The sequence below is a fragment of the Lipomyces doorenjongii genome, assembly GCF_038497915.1.
Source record: "Lipomyces doorenjongii strain NRRL Y-27504 unplaced genomic scaffold V1508scaffold_28, whole genome shotgun sequence".
NCBI classification, from domain to species: Eukaryota; Fungi; Ascomycota; class Lipomycetes; order Lipomycetales; family Lipomycetaceae; genus Lipomyces; species Lipomyces doorenjongii.
Window position 1 is genome coordinate 321 of NW_027118095.1, and position 14105 is coordinate 14425.

Genomic DNA, 14105 nt, shown 5'->3' on the forward strand with positions numbered 1-14105 from the left:
AATGCCACAGTAACAAACTGAAGAGCACATTTGTCCAAAATTACTAAGACAGCGGCTGGGCTGTGCTTCGAAGGTTTATGAATCTGCTGACAGAAGTGTAGTAGTAAATTGGGCTAGAATACGGTGCTTGCTCCTATCGATATGAGCGAACTGACCTGCAATAATGCAGTGTTGGATTAGTAGCGCAATACTAGCAGTCCAGGTTTCTTAAATTCGATACAGTAAGCCGTATGGTGTCACAGATAATGACCGTCGGAAGGCGTCACTCAGCTCAATTATTTATTATAGGCTTCTCTGATAGTATCCGTTCACAGTGATGGCCAAGACAGACCCATACAGCGGATCCGACGAGATTGAGTCGAATCCGAGTCGGCGTCGGATGCCGGGTAAGACGTTGCCGTCGACGTCGTCACTGTGCCCACTGTTAAAACAAAAAAGGAGCATGAACTCGAAATTGCGATGCAGCCACAAATCAGATGCGTTCTTATACCTGTCGTTATTATTGTAAGGTCTGCTATTATCGTTGAGCCGGGGTCGCTGAGTAGAGGAGGACCTTGGTCCGAACCGGCAATAAGGAGTGCGGCTCCACGCAACACCGGTTCCGTCGGAAGTGGAGTATCCCTGGCAACCGTCCCGGAATGCACTCTGTTGATTCCTTCCGTCGCACGCGAGCAACCTTTTCCCCACTTTGCTTCATGATCTACTCGACCGCAGTTTCTAGACCGTTTCACATGCGGTTCGCGAGGGTCGTGCATTCTGCAGGAGCGTGCCGGCTTACTGAGGATCCAGGATCAGTTTATCTAATCATATATAGATCAGATATGATAATCGCGGGCACCGCATCCACGTGCAGTCTAGATTTTCAGATTGAGTCATGAGGGCAACCGCGTGGGAAGACGACAACATCGCCTCTGAGTTGCCCAGCAACGCACTGTATGATGGCTATTACTATTACTATTACTATTATTGTTGCATGTAGAATAGATAACTACTGGTTTTGGGTAATTGTAGAATCCCCTCGCTTCGTACAGCGACAGTATGTGAACGGGAGGGGCTGACAATGGGCGCGCTCTGATTCGCCCGGCAGAGCTGTCGGGCAGGGGTTAGGGCGATCCCAAGTCGGATGCGGGCAAGGGTTTGCTCTGCAGGCTTGTGCATTTCTCTCACGCGCTCTGATTGGCCGCTGAAGGGCTGTTCAGCACAAGTGTCAAGAGCACATGGCTTTATTTGACCTGCAGACCTCTGAAAAACCACGCTAGTCTGGAACCAGTTTAGCGCGAATGGGTTTCCTGTGCCAGGGCCGACGATGCTCAGCCGGCTCACCGCGAATAAATAACACCCGCCGATCCAGCGCCGTCACGAGCAAGACTGGATATTTTGCCGACGACATTGAAGTTTTGCTTCTTCTCCTCCTCTTCTTCTCATCTTCTCTTTCATTGCGCGTCTGCGTCGCTTGTTCGCGCCAAAGCATGCTGCTAAACGCTCGTTTGCCCTCAATGGGCGCACTCAAGTCGGTAAGTTAATTTGCTTGCATTCGTCAGTGGACGTGGTCTCGTATGAAATGCAAGTGTGGACCCGAATGCAATCCAAATCAACTACATAGAGACTTGGGATTTACATTTGACGATTGCTCTATCTCCATCTGCCTTCCTCTCAATTGCTTGTCCTCTATGTTCAAAGTGATTTGTCCATGCAAATCGCCAGAAATTCTCGTCTCACTTGCTAACAATAATCTCCAGAGTGCAAATATCACCCGGCTTGCCAAGATTTCTGTATGTATTTCAGCACGTCTTCCTATGGTTCCTACTAATCCGTGTTCAGTCGCGATCACTCGCTACCATTGTCGAGGACAAGGTTCCCCAGAACAACTGGGAAAACGTATGTGTACTGCATCCATTGTCAAATGGCAACAGCTAACACCGTCTAGTACTCTTTCTTGAACTACAAGAAGAATGTCGAGACTCTAAACGTCGTCCGTGAGCGACTAAACCGTCCCTTTACTTTTGCCGAGAAGATCCTCTACGGCCATCTCGACGACCCCCATGGACAGGACATCGAGCGTGGTATTTCCTACCTCAAACTCCGCCCTGACCGTGTCGCTTGCCAGGACGCAACTGCCCAGATGGCTATCCTGCAGTTTATGTCAGCTGGGATGCCCCAGGTTGCCACCCCCTCCACTGTCCACTGCGACCATTTGATTGAGGCGCAGATTGGCGGTGAGAAGGACTTAGCCCGCGCCATAGACATCAACAACGAGGTGTATAACTTCTTGGCCACAGCTTGTGCCAAGTACAACATTGGATTCTGGCGCCCTGGCTCGGGTATTATTCACCAGATTGTCCTCGAGAACTATGCCTTCCCGGGTGCTCTCATGATCGGCACCGACTCTCACACTCCTAACGCTGGCGGTCTCGGTATGCTCGCTATAGGTGTCGGTGGTGCTGACGCCGTCGATGTAATGGCTGGTCTTCCATGGGAATTGAAAGCCCCTAAGATTATTGGTGTGAAGTTGACCGGCAAGCTCTCTGGATGGACTGCTCCCAAAGGTACTTTCCTTTCACTATTAATCTGCACGTGTGTAGCTAACCTTACATAGACATCATTCTCAAGGTCGCTGGTATTCTTACTGTCAAGGGTGGTACTGGTGCTATTGTCGAGTACTTCGGTGAGGGTGTTGACTCCCTCTCTTGCACCGGTATGGCTACCATCTGCAATATGGGTGCTGAGATCGGTGCCACTACCTCTACCTTCCCTTACAACATGCGAATGGCCGACTACTTGAAGGCTACCAAGCGTGGTTTCGTCGCTGAGCAGGCCAATTTGTTTGCCGACCACTTGAAGGCGGATGAGGGTGCTGAATACGACCAACTTATCGAGATCGATTTGAATACGCTTGAGCCACACGTCAACGGCCCGTTCACTCCCGATCTTGCAACCCCCATCTCCAAGATGAAGGAAGCTGCTGTGGAGAACGGCTGGCCCACGGACGTCAAGGTTGCTCTTATCGGCTCTTGTACTAACTCTTCCTATGAGGACATGTCCCGTGCTGCCTCCATTGCGCAGGATGCCCTTAACCACGGTCTCAAGGCGCAGTCCCTATTCACCGTTACTCCTGGTTCCGAGCAGATCCGTGCCACCATTGCCCGTGACGGTCAGTTGAAGGTCTTCGAGGAATTTGGCGGTCTTTTACTAGCCAACGCTTGCGGTCCTTGTATTGGTCAATGGGATCGCCGTGATGTCAAGAAGGGTGAGAAGAACACCATCGTGTCATCCTACAACCGAAACTTCACAGGTCGAAACGACTCCAACCCTGCTACCCACGCCTTTGTCACCTCTCCCGATCTCGTCACGGCTTTCGCCATCGCTGGTGATCTTCGATTTAACCCAATTACCGATACGTTGAAGGACCAGGATGGCAATGAGTTCATGCTCGCTGAACCCACCGGTGCTGGTCTCCCCGCGCTTGGGTATGATCCCGGCAGTGACACATACCAGGCCCCTCCTGAGGACAGATCTGTCGTCAGCGTCGCTGTCGCGCCTACGTCGGACCGCCTTCAGGTCTTGAAGCCATTCAAGCCATGGGATGGTTCAGACGCCTACAATCTCCCTATTTTGATTAAGTCCAAGGGCAAGACCACCACCGATCACATTTCACAGGCTGGCCCATGGCTCAAGTACCGTGGCCATTTGGAAAACATTTCCAATAACTACATGATTGGCGCCATTAACGCTGAGAACGACAAGGCCAACACCGTCAAGAACGTCTTCACTGGTGACTATGCTGGCGTTCCTGATACTGCTCGCTACTACCGTGACCACGACCAGAAGTGGGTTGTAGTCGGCGGTGACAACTTCGGTGAGGGTTCCTCCCGTGAACATGCCGCGCTTGAGCCACGATTTCTCGGTGGGTTCGCTATCATTGCCAAATCCTTCGCCCGTATCCACGAGACCAACTTGAAGAAGCAGGGTATGCTTCCTCTCACCTTCGCTGACCCTTCCGCCTACGATAAGATTAACCCGGACGACAATGTTGATATCATCGGCGTCACGTCCCTCGCCCCCGGAAAGAATTTGAAGCTCGTTGTCCATCCTAAGAGCGGTGAGGTCTGGGAGACTGAGCTCGCTCATACATACAATGACGAGCAGATTGAGTGGTTCAAGGCTGGCTCTGCCTTGAACAAGATGGCCGCTAAGTAGAAGTAACCAGAAAGATGCGGAGATTGTGAACGATTGGTTGATCGTTGAGTAACCAATGTAATGTAACGAGTATGACATGAATGAATTGGAAAAATACGGCAGTTTATAATCTAATCGGACGTGGAGATTATAAATATAAAGCAGGCGACAGAGATGGGACTTTACTTTTTTATTATTATGTATATTCGTACGTTGTTTTATAAATGCTTTAATTGGTCTTAGTAATGAAGTAGAACTTGAACAAAATGTATGGCATCTAAATATCTCGTTAGCATAGTAAATGGTATGATTTTGCGCGTTGATAAGTAGTGGTTTGACTTGAGTTTACCAGAACGTCCAAACGCCAAAATGCCAGCTTGTAGTAACGATGCGTTAATAACCCTAGCCCCGTGGACATGTCTACGTTTTGTCTGGCGACACAGTTGTACCTACAATTATATAATATAAACTGGCTTGCAATCAAAAAATGAGACTAAGGGCAGATTGAGTTAAGCTATTTGTTGTTATGGGTGCCTTCTCGTCGGGTTAGCCTGACTAGACTCTCATATTCAAACGGACAGTTGACAGACTTCCATCGCTTCCGCTCAACCCGCTCACGTGATTGGAAATTCGTCTTAATTTCGTCTTCATCCACCGTCGAATGCGTCGGGTTTGGAGTTGATTTTTATCGGGGTTTGCCCGTCGATTCTAGAATAGAATCATAGTAGAACGTTTCTCAATAAGCGGCCGTAACCCGTCGCGACTGTGTGGCCTGGCATATGTTGCAAGCCATATTCATAGAGGTGGAGCATCTTCCCATCGGCGGCGTTGCGTTTTCAAAAATACGGCCCTGATCCCGAGGCTACTAATTAATCCCAGTTGCTGGGCCAGGCATTTTAACTCTTACTTTCTGGTAAACTTAAAACTGACGTCATTTTCTGTGCGCTCAAACCATAGCTTTCGCTATTTTATCCCACATATTTTGCCGCCTTGTAGACGATAATAATGTAATCACTAGTCTTGTTGAACTTTGGCGTTGACCAGTTCACTTTGGCTAGAACCGAAACTTCGCTGCGTGGCTTGAGTAGCTGATGTTTTGCGCATTACCTCCATATCTAAAGTGTCACCGCAATCGAGGCCTTCACAAGAAGTTTTGAAGCTCTTCGGGTAGTCGTCTCTCACAGTCAAGCATCAATTATCTAGGAATCTCAGAACCTGTGCCACTATTTGCACGGTCCCTCAAGCCAGCGACCAGTGGGGCCGGCCCTGAGTTCTGCGTTAGCCATGGGAAATTCAAGAGCAAACACCTAACTAGTTGTGTTAGAGACGAAAAGTTAAGTGCGACAGAAGGGATCCACGCTTTGCTTGTCGCAGGGATCATGTTGACTGCATTTCCTCGCCAAAGCGCCTCCACCACTCCGTAAGAACAGATCTCTGAAGCTGTGCTGCTTGAAGAGTGCTAGAGTGATCGATCGATCCATTACACGACGGACATAATCTTGGAGCATTAATTATGTAAGACCATCAAAAATCCATATCGTCGTCGCTGTATCGTGTCGTAAAATTGGCCACCCGGCCGGCGCATTTTACTCTGCATGTACTTCTCTGCTTCAATCCAATTATCACATATTCAATACCTCAATTATACTCAAAATATTCTTCATGTGCCGTCACACATTCCATGGGTAGGAATAGTACATTAACACCTCTCTCAATACTAGTGTGCAATAAGTTTTGGTTCTTAAACAACTGTCGTCATCCAGAATCTTGCAGACATTAGCGGACTTTTGAATAAACGAGGGAGATACTAGGTATGCCTAATCTATGCTGAGTCGAAGTGCCAAGACAAATTCATGAATATGAGTCGAAATCACTTCTGAAACCACAGCGTATGGCTCAAATTGTAAAAATTTTAACACTAAGCTTTACTTACAACATAAATCTGTCTCACTGAAATTAATTGTCTGTTTCTCAGGTTGTCCTTGCGCGTAAAATATAGCATTAAAATCAATAAATCCCCATAGCCTACCAAGAAATTCTTCGTTAGCGTACATAACTAATGTTTTTTTAATACAGTTGATGGTTCTCTTCAATCTAACGACGGCTGATAACATTTGACAGCATGCAGCGTCTACAACTACAAAATCGGTAATACGAACAAACTGTAAATATATAGTGAGACAGATCATGAATAATACAACCTCCTTCCGACGATCAAGAATTCCACGACTCACGAACAACAGCCTACAATACACGACCAACAGTAGCGCTCTGGCTCTTATCAATAGTCTGCACCTTCTTCAACTGTCGTCCAGCTGTAATCTGTCCTAATAATAAACTACGGTCAACTAACCCTCCACCAGACTCTCCGGCGCTAACAGGGGGTGCAATCGGAGCTGCGGTTATTTGAGGCATTGGTGCTCCGAATATTGGGGGCTGTGGAGGGGGAGCCGGAGGTGCAGCGCCTCCGAATCCATCTGGGATTGGAGGTGGCGGAGGGATTCCCTGCGCAGGAGGAGCTGGAGACGTTTCAGCAGTTTCGTACGGAGTGCCGCGAGATGCCGATGTAGCAGCAGAGGACTGGTTATTCGATGCGACATGTTGAGTTTGTGGCGCCATGCTTCCAAACAAAAGTGATGCCAAATCAGCGGGAGACGGCTTCTTGGGACCCGCACCAGCCACAGGCGACGGACCTTCGTCGTCAGATGAATCGGACTCAGACGGAACTACACTCCAGTCGTCTTCATCATCGCCATGACCACGTTGGTATCGTCGCTGGGCATCGAGAGCCGCTTGGTTTACGGCAGTTGCAGACGGAGTACTCGAAGTTGATGGTACCGACGGCGTAGGAACTTGAACATGTGGCTGAGTGACTTGCACTGGAGAGGACACTCGACCAACTGACGGAGGAGCCAATGGGCCAGGACTTCTAATAGCGGGTGGAGGTGGCGCGGGAGATGGCGAACCGGACTTTACCAGGACTTCAGCATAAGGATCTGGTGTTGGAGGCTCAGAAATCGTCAGGGATAGCGGCGCAGAAACTGGTCCATCTGCTGGAACATTTGCCAAAAGCCGTTGGGGAGATTCGGGTCGGTTGAAGTCAACCTCTGCGTAACGAGACGCCGTAGGCTTGGTGGAATCATAATAGAAGTCGCCCTGCACTGGGAATGGATTGCGTGAGGAGGGTGTCGGAACCGGTGGCTGATAGTGGGTCTGAGATTGGGCCACAGGCTGTGAGAAAATTGAAATCGAAGTCGATTCAGGACTTGCAGGCTTTGGCGCAGGATGTGGTGCATTGGGTGGAGACTGGTAGCTTGGCTGTGATGAAGGTGCAGGTGGAGAGAATGCATCAGATTGCGGCGGCTCGGGTGACAAAGCAACTGGGGTCGGGGCAGAAAATGCAGACGATGAGTTAGCACCCTTTGCCGGACGTGAAATACCGAGAGCTGCCAGTCTTTCGTTCATTCTCCGCTCTGCCTCAGACTTAATCCAAGCAGCGCGCTCTTCCGGAGTTCTGAACTGAGCATAGAATGAACCCGACCCCGGTTTAGATGATGCAGTTGACGCGTCCGTGGATGTGGATACAAGGCGGGCTGGAGACACTGAAACTGGAGCCGAGGATCCGTTAGAAAATGTCTCAATCTGAGACGATCGGTGACCATGAGAAGGCGCAGAGTAGTTTGAAGTCGATCTCGTTGATACTCTATTCAGGACGTCAGCATACATCTAGCAGAATAAATTAAAAACATAAGAATTTACCTCAGTTCTGTCCGGGCATTCCGTCGCTGAAGTTCCAAAATCAACTCTTTAACTTCGTCCTCCGCACCAACACCCTCCTCAAACAACTGACGCTCTCTCTCGACCTTGAAATCCTGTCGAGTTTCTTTTAATAAGTTCTCCAAAGAATCTTGAACTACACGAACACTCTCCTCGACGTCGCGAATCATCTGCTCGTTCTTCTCTTTCTCCGCTCGCATCTTATCCGTTTCCTCATCGAGTCGCACCTCAGAGGCGTGCTGGTCGTCACTGCCACTATTAGCCGTTACAGGTTTACCTGTTAGCGCAGCCATTCTCGTCTGCAAAATTGCGAGCGACCTCGCCTTCCGCTTATCAGTCTCAGTGACACGCCCTCCAGGTCCAGTTCCAATCACCTGTGCTCCTGGGTGCGCCTTGGCATCTCTAATTCTAAATAGCTCTAATTTGGCGTCCGAGATTTTGTTTCCAATACTACGAGCGCGTCCGACAAGAACAGGTAGCCGATCGGTGAGATACTGTAAGCGATTCCGTAGCGCTGCCTTCTCAGCATTGACGTTGGTAGATGGCGAAGACGACGTATAGTCGTCGATATCTTCCTGAATATGACGAATCTTTCGAATCAGATCGTCAGACTCATCGCGATCTCTTGAATTCAGGTACTGATCTTCATTGAATGCAAAGTCATCTTCGGCGTCAATTGCGTTAAGCAAAATCTTCTTTTCTCGGATCGCTTTCCGTAATGACTCTAAAGTCTCGCCTTTTGATAACTCCTTGCCGCTGGAACCCACTGACGACACCGTAGACGACGGAGATCCTGTAGCACCGCGAGAGCCGCCATTACGGCGACGAGCGCTGGAGACGTAAAGTGCAGCTTCGTCGTCATTGTTTTTGAAGACGGTGGCGTCTTTCTTGGGAGTTTCGTTGACCGGTTCTCGGAACGAGCGCGCCTTTAGGTAGGAAACACCGGTTGCCTGAGGAAGGAGCGTATTCGATCTGCGCTGGTCCGCATCTGACTTAAGCATATTTTTCAAGGTCGATACCGATTGAGAGAGATTGCGGGTCGAGGGTGGGATTAATTCCGGAGGTAAGTGGGTTGGAATTGGATAGCCATTTAGACGTCGATATACCTATTCCGTATTAATATCCTTGTCATAACCATCCACCACATTCTCATATTGATCAACTTACCAAATGCATGGCAACAGAGAACTCAGATTTGTTAAGCCTGCCTCTATCCTCAGGATCTGACAAAGTCCAGATCTTCTCGAGATCATCCCGCGGCAATCCACTCTGACCGAGGATCTCCACGGCAGTCTCGCCAGAGATAAAACCTCGACCAAGACCATCCCACGCATCAAAAATATCATCAAAAATCTTCTTCTCCGCCTTTGTGATGGCCCACGATATCTTGTTGTTCCCGGTCAAAGTAGACCCCTGACCTATGTTTGGAGCGCCGGGCTGGGCGCCTATCTGAGGCATCATGCGCGCCTGCAACGCCTGAATTCCAGGCAATCCAAAATCCATACCTGTATTATTAGGCATGAGAGGCATACCAGGAACGCCGGGCGCAACCTGCATTCCTTGGAATTGCGAAGGATTGAACATATCTATGGCACGATTCTAGTCCAATGGTCGTCACCTATTCCTGCAGTATTATTAGTACCCTCAGAGATTCAACAAAAAAAAGAAAAATCAATCACCTAATGCGTAGAATAGCAAGAACGCCACTAAATGCGAATAGTACGAAATCAGAAAATCCGTCGAAGCTGGGTTGCCAGGAGGCGAAGGACGGTGAAGTCCGCTCGGTGCCTAAACCTTAATTATACGCTGGGCTTGAATGCATATGCTTTGTCTATCACAGCAAAACGTTCGACGCATCACCTCACCTGTCATAGACACATTCTAAATTCAACTCCTCAAAGAACTTTTTGAGCTACATATTCAAAGGTTCCACTATAATCCCACAATATTTGCGATGGTTCGCAAGTTGAAATTTCATGAGCAAAAGCTTTTGAGGAAGGTCAACTTCCTTGAGGTAAGTTTTTAGTCTCCGATCTCAGCTGGTTGTGCGAGACAATACTAATCGAATCATCCATCAGTGGAAAGGAGATCAAGGGCATCGAGACGCAGATGTAATGCGACGATACCACATTCAAAAACGAGAAGAATACCATAAGTATGCTAGAAAATTTTGTCTGCGACATCGTGGCGCTAATAAGAAAAAGATATAACAAATTGTGCGGCCAAATAAGACAGCTCGCCCATAAACTGTCACAGCTACCAGCAAATGATCCGGTGCGGACAAAGCACGAAGCTCTTCTCCTAGAAAAACTCTACGCGATGGGTATTCTAGCTACGACGACAAAAGTATCTGATCTGGAGTCGAAAATTACAGTATCTGCATTCTGCAGACGGCGAATAGGTGTCGTAATGTTCAGATTAAAGATGTCAGAAACCATTAGTGGCGCAGTTAAATTGGTTGAGCAAGGCCATGTCCGTGTTGGTCCTGAAGTAATCACTGATCCGGCATATCTGGTCACGCGAAATATGGAGGATTACCTCACGTGGGTTGATTCCAGCAAGATCAAGCGCACAATTCTCAAATACCGCAATGAACTTGATGATTTCGACTTGCTATGAGATTTGACCACACGCTAAATTGATTACAAAAAGTTTGTTGCTTTGCGATTTTGTTTAGTAGTTTTTGCTTACCGGTCGGGTGGTTCTGGGAAAGAAAAATGTATATAGTGGCCCTAATGTTAATTTGACTAATTTATCGTACCTGCGCCAACATCGGGAGTGATAGAGAGCTATAATTCTTCTTTCTAGAAAAGTGGAGTAAGCAGTCCACTTGCATTTCTGTTCGATAGGTCATTAATTCTGAAAGTGCAAACGTCCGACATAATGCCTAATTATTTCATTCACATAGGAAATTATGTACAACACCACAATATTGAATAAACAAAAATGCAACAAGTAACAGTAACAAAGACTTATTCATCTAACGCTTCATATAATTTGACATCACAATGTTCATGCTAAATCTTCCTCTATACTTCTTCTAAGGTATTACGGTACCGCAGACTTTCGCCGCAAAGGTATCCACTCGGAATCAAAAACTCAACAACCTAGCTGCCCCACTTCAATAGATATTCATACCAGCTCAATATGAGTGCAAACACCATAACCTGCCCGATATCCTAATAAACCAATAATGTTTTTCTTCGTCGTCAACTTCATGCATCATTTTTCACCTACGGGGTCGACACACTCCGCTTCCCCATCTGCAACAACAACTCAGCGGTCTGACTTCGCTCCTCATAAATCCTTGTTAATTCTTCGACAATTCGGCCCTTCTTTCTACTATTGACAGGCCCATTACCTTCAGAGGATGCCGGCCCAAGAGCCTTGATCTTCGAGGGCAACGAAGGCTGGAGCATCACATTTTCTTTGCCAATAACAGTTTCCGCCCCTGCAGCGGCAATCTTCGATGTCTGCTCAAACTTCATCGGATTTGCTGGGGAAGTCACATACGGTGAGATGGCACGCAGCACCTGCGCATGCTGCTGCTGCGATGTCGAGTCGGCGCTGATGCATCTGAATCCGCCGACGACAGAAACTTTCGCCGTTCTGATTGGCAATGATGCACTCCGTGGCGTGCCAGTGGGCGGGAGAAACGTTGTCGTTGGCAGGGGGATATACGGCTTGTCGGATCCAGATGATGTCATAGATGAAATGGATGAAGCAGATGATTTTGCGGATGAGAACGACGATGCAGCCGACGAATAAGAAAATGTAGACGCTGCGGATCCGCGACGGGAGGATACTAACTGTGTGTTCTGCGATTGTAAGTGGCCCAACGGAGCGGCTTTTCGCAGCGAGGAAGTAACAATCTTTTGTGATTGCTGCTTAGTATAATATGAGAATGATATGGCCGCCGATGATGTGGACGACGAAAGACCGACATGTTCATGACCCGGCGGCTCTGGTATGGACGGAAGTTGCGTGCCCGACAGCTGAGGTGACGACGAAGGAGAAGTACTCCCTGACGGCGTTCTGCCGTCGGACGACATCGACGTCGATGCTGACGCCACCATTTCGTTAGGTGAACTCGAACCTGTAGCCGTCGATTCAGTATTTGACAGCGACGAAGTAGACGGCTTCCGCAAAGGTAGAGGTGGTGGCAAGTGTCCGAGAGCCTTCAGCGTAGTCGAAGAAGATGTTCGGCTACTGCTCTCATTCCTGCCCTCATCGTCCTTGCCACTGCCATTGCTGGCGTCTGATCCGGAAATGAATGGCAGCTCCGTCCAGTAGTATATCAGGCACTCAAACAACTTTGTGTTATACTCTAACACTCGCACAACCTCCAACGGATCGGAGATGTACACCGTCTCGCTCGGAGTCTCCGAAATTAGTGTCGTAGCAGACTCAACTGGCGACATGATTGCTGTCTCTTCAGTTGGGACGGCAATTCGAATTAAGCTTGGCGTAATGCACTTTGCGAGATTAGCGATTGTCATCCTGGAAGATCGTTCATGCAGTGCTATCGTCCGTAGCAACGGCACAAGCAGCGAAAATAGTACAATAGTTTGCCGCGGCAACGAGTTTGCAACCATGATGGTATTTTCAGCCGTTGGAGTGAAATCTGGAAATTTGCCTATCAACGAATACGGAAGCGGTGGGGTGGGAAGCAGACGAAGAAATAACTTCAATAGAGATGCAACGACATGTGGACTGTACTCATGCAAATCGACCAGTTGGCACCGATCAAACGCCTCTCGCAAGATACTGAGATGATCAAGCTTCGGTGAAATTCGGAATATGCTCGGTGTGTATATCCCTTCCACAGACAAATGGTCGATGCATTCTCTCCAGAAGTAAGGCATAACACCTTCACTTGGCAAATCACGCCCAAAAACAACTCCTTGTTGTGACTCAAATTCAATATTTGGTTCAAGCTTGCGATCATGCACATATACAGCTAAGGGAATGGAAACGAAGCGAATGTCGAGATGCTGCCCGAGTGCGGTCAAGTTCGGCACTACAACCATCAGTTACACCAATCCTTACAGACTATATCTAAGATCCTACCATGCACCGATTTCTTCCTAAATTTTCCGCTAACGGCGCCAGCAACCATCTCCATGATTGTCCGGACCCACCAGTTTTCGTGCACAATATACAGTCGTTTGAGGCTTTTTCGTAAATCTCGGTCAAGTTTGGAATATGTCTGAATCATCCACGGCCATGAGGGGCGATATGACCCACCGCCGGCAAAAAATATAATCGAGTAGTCGCCGACGTGTCTGACGACAGCGAGAAGATGAGGAAGGAGGAGATTGTAGTTTATGACTTGTGGCGCGGGAAGGGCAGTCGAGTTCAGCACGAAGACGGGCGCACCCGTTGCGGGATCCTCGAGATCCGTCGGATATAGCACGCGGTCCACTATGCTTCTGATCTCAATCTCGGTGTATTCACGCGTCTCTACCGGGTTGCAGGATGGCAGAGGAGCCGGAGATGCTGGAGGTGCTGGAGAAGCCATGGTGATTACCGCACTGGCCAATAATATGAATCGCTGAAGAAGTTCTCGCCGCCGTCTTGCTACCGCAGTCGAACGGTGATTAGACTTCTTCGAGTGCGAGAATAGCGAAGGTGTCGAGATCGCAGACGAATGCTGATGCAGCCAATACTCGAGAACCCGGCACAAGCACACGAGCGCAAGGAGTAAATCGAGGCTAACGCGTTTTTTCTTCTTATACCGCAAGGGTTTAGTAAGTTTGGCGTGTGTGCACAGCTCCGAGTTCCCGTTTCGGAGCTCGAACAAAATGATCTTCGCCGCGACCGATCCAACAATCTTGGTGGTCGCACTCTCGCGCAGGAGCAGTGATAATACCGCGGGTGCCCACAGAGCAGTATGAAAACGCAGTTTGATTGATATACTTGCTCGTCGCTAGATTCAACCAGTCCAACAATAGCTGCTGTACCCTTCTCAGCTGCGATGGTGTATCATGGAATATCAGGGTTACTGGTAGTCGAATAGATGTTGCGGCCGTATCTGCCGACGGGCGCGATTCTGTGTTCATTTGGAATGTGCCTGACAGTCAACCCTAACCTCGCCAAATGACAACGTTGCTGCCGCAACGTGAACTTATTTGTTTACATGTGAACTCTAC

The 14105-nt window shown here is 48.5% G+C and overlaps 4 protein-coding genes across 4 annotated transcripts; 2 read left to right on the forward strand and 2 right to left on the reverse strand.

Annotated features, from left to right (window-relative positions):
- Nucleotides 1–1670: 1670 nt before the first annotated feature.
- On the forward strand, nucleotides 1671–4197 carry V1508DRAFT_355350 (aconitase family-domain-containing protein; the record flags this gene model as incomplete). Its single annotated transcript, XM_066936950.1, has 4 exons — nucleotides 1671–1772; nucleotides 1822–1878; nucleotides 1928–2546; nucleotides 2597–4197. The coding sequence occupies 4 exons, from the start codon at nucleotides 1671–1673 to the stop codon at nucleotides 4195–4197; spliced, it is 2379 nt and encodes a 792-aa protein (XP_066795473.1).
- A 2102-nt stretch (nucleotides 4198–6299) lies between these two features.
- On the reverse strand, nucleotides 6300–9660 carry V1508DRAFT_140724 (uncharacterized protein). The gene is made up of 3 exons (XM_066936007.1): nucleotides 9121–9660; nucleotides 7936–9059; nucleotides 6300–7879 (listed from the first exon to the last, which is right to left on the reverse strand). The coding sequence occupies exons 1-3, from the start codon at nucleotides 9535–9537 to the stop codon at nucleotides 6421–6423; spliced, it is 3000 nt and encodes a 999-aa protein (XP_066795474.1). The 5' UTR covers nucleotides 9538–9660; the 3' UTR covers nucleotides 6300–6420.
- Nucleotides 9661–9812: 152 nt separating this feature from the next.
- V1508DRAFT_387003 (uncharacterized protein) lies at nucleotides 9813–10906 on the forward strand. Its single transcript, XM_066937829.1, has 3 exons — nucleotides 9813–9967; nucleotides 10032–10108; nucleotides 10158–10906. Exons 1-3 carry the CDS (start codon nucleotides 9908–9910, stop codon nucleotides 10570–10572), a joined length of 552 nt encoding a protein of 183 aa, XP_066795475.1. The 5' UTR covers nucleotides 9813–9907; the 3' UTR covers nucleotides 10573–10906.
- V1508DRAFT_462119 (uncharacterized protein) lies at nucleotides 10828–13474 on the reverse strand (the record flags this gene model as incomplete). Its single annotated transcript, XM_066942826.1, has 2 exons — nucleotides 10828–12973; nucleotides 13003–13474. The coding sequence occupies 2 exons, from the start codon at nucleotides 13472–13474 to the stop codon at nucleotides 11187–11189; spliced, it is 2259 nt and encodes a 752-aa protein (XP_066795476.1). The 3' UTR covers nucleotides 10828–11186.
- Nucleotides 13475–14105: the final 631 nt, after the last annotated feature.

What these genes read in the sequence shown, in the direction of transcription:
- V1508DRAFT_140724 (XM_066936007.1), bottom strand. Translation starts at nt 9,537, where the DNA reads ATGTTCAATCCTTCGCAATTCCAAGGAATGCAGGTTGCGCCCGGCGTT. An exon ending in TCTCTGTTGCCATGCATTTG is followed by an intron (nt 9,060 to 9,120) that starts GTAAGTTGATCA and finishes AATACGGAATAG; the next exon opens with GTATATCGACGTCTAAATGG. An exon ending in AATGCCCGGACAGAACTGAG is followed by an intron (nt 7,880 to 7,935) that starts GTAAATTCTTAT and finishes CGTCCTGAATAG; the next exon opens with AGTATCAACGAGATCGACTT.
- V1508DRAFT_387003 (XM_066937829.1), top strand. Translation starts at nt 9,908, where the DNA reads ATGGTTCGCAAGTTGAAATTTCATGAGCAAAAGCTTTTGAGGAAGGTC. An exon ending in GGAAGGTCAACTTCCTTGAG is followed by an intron (nt 9,968 to 10,031) that starts GTAAGTTTTTAG and finishes ATCATCCATCAG; the next exon opens with TGGAAAGGAGATCAAGGGCA. An exon ending in AAACGAGAAGAATACCATAA is followed by an intron (nt 10,109 to 10,157) that starts GTATGCTAGAAA and finishes AATAAGAAAAAG; the next exon opens with ATATAACAAATTGTGCGGCC.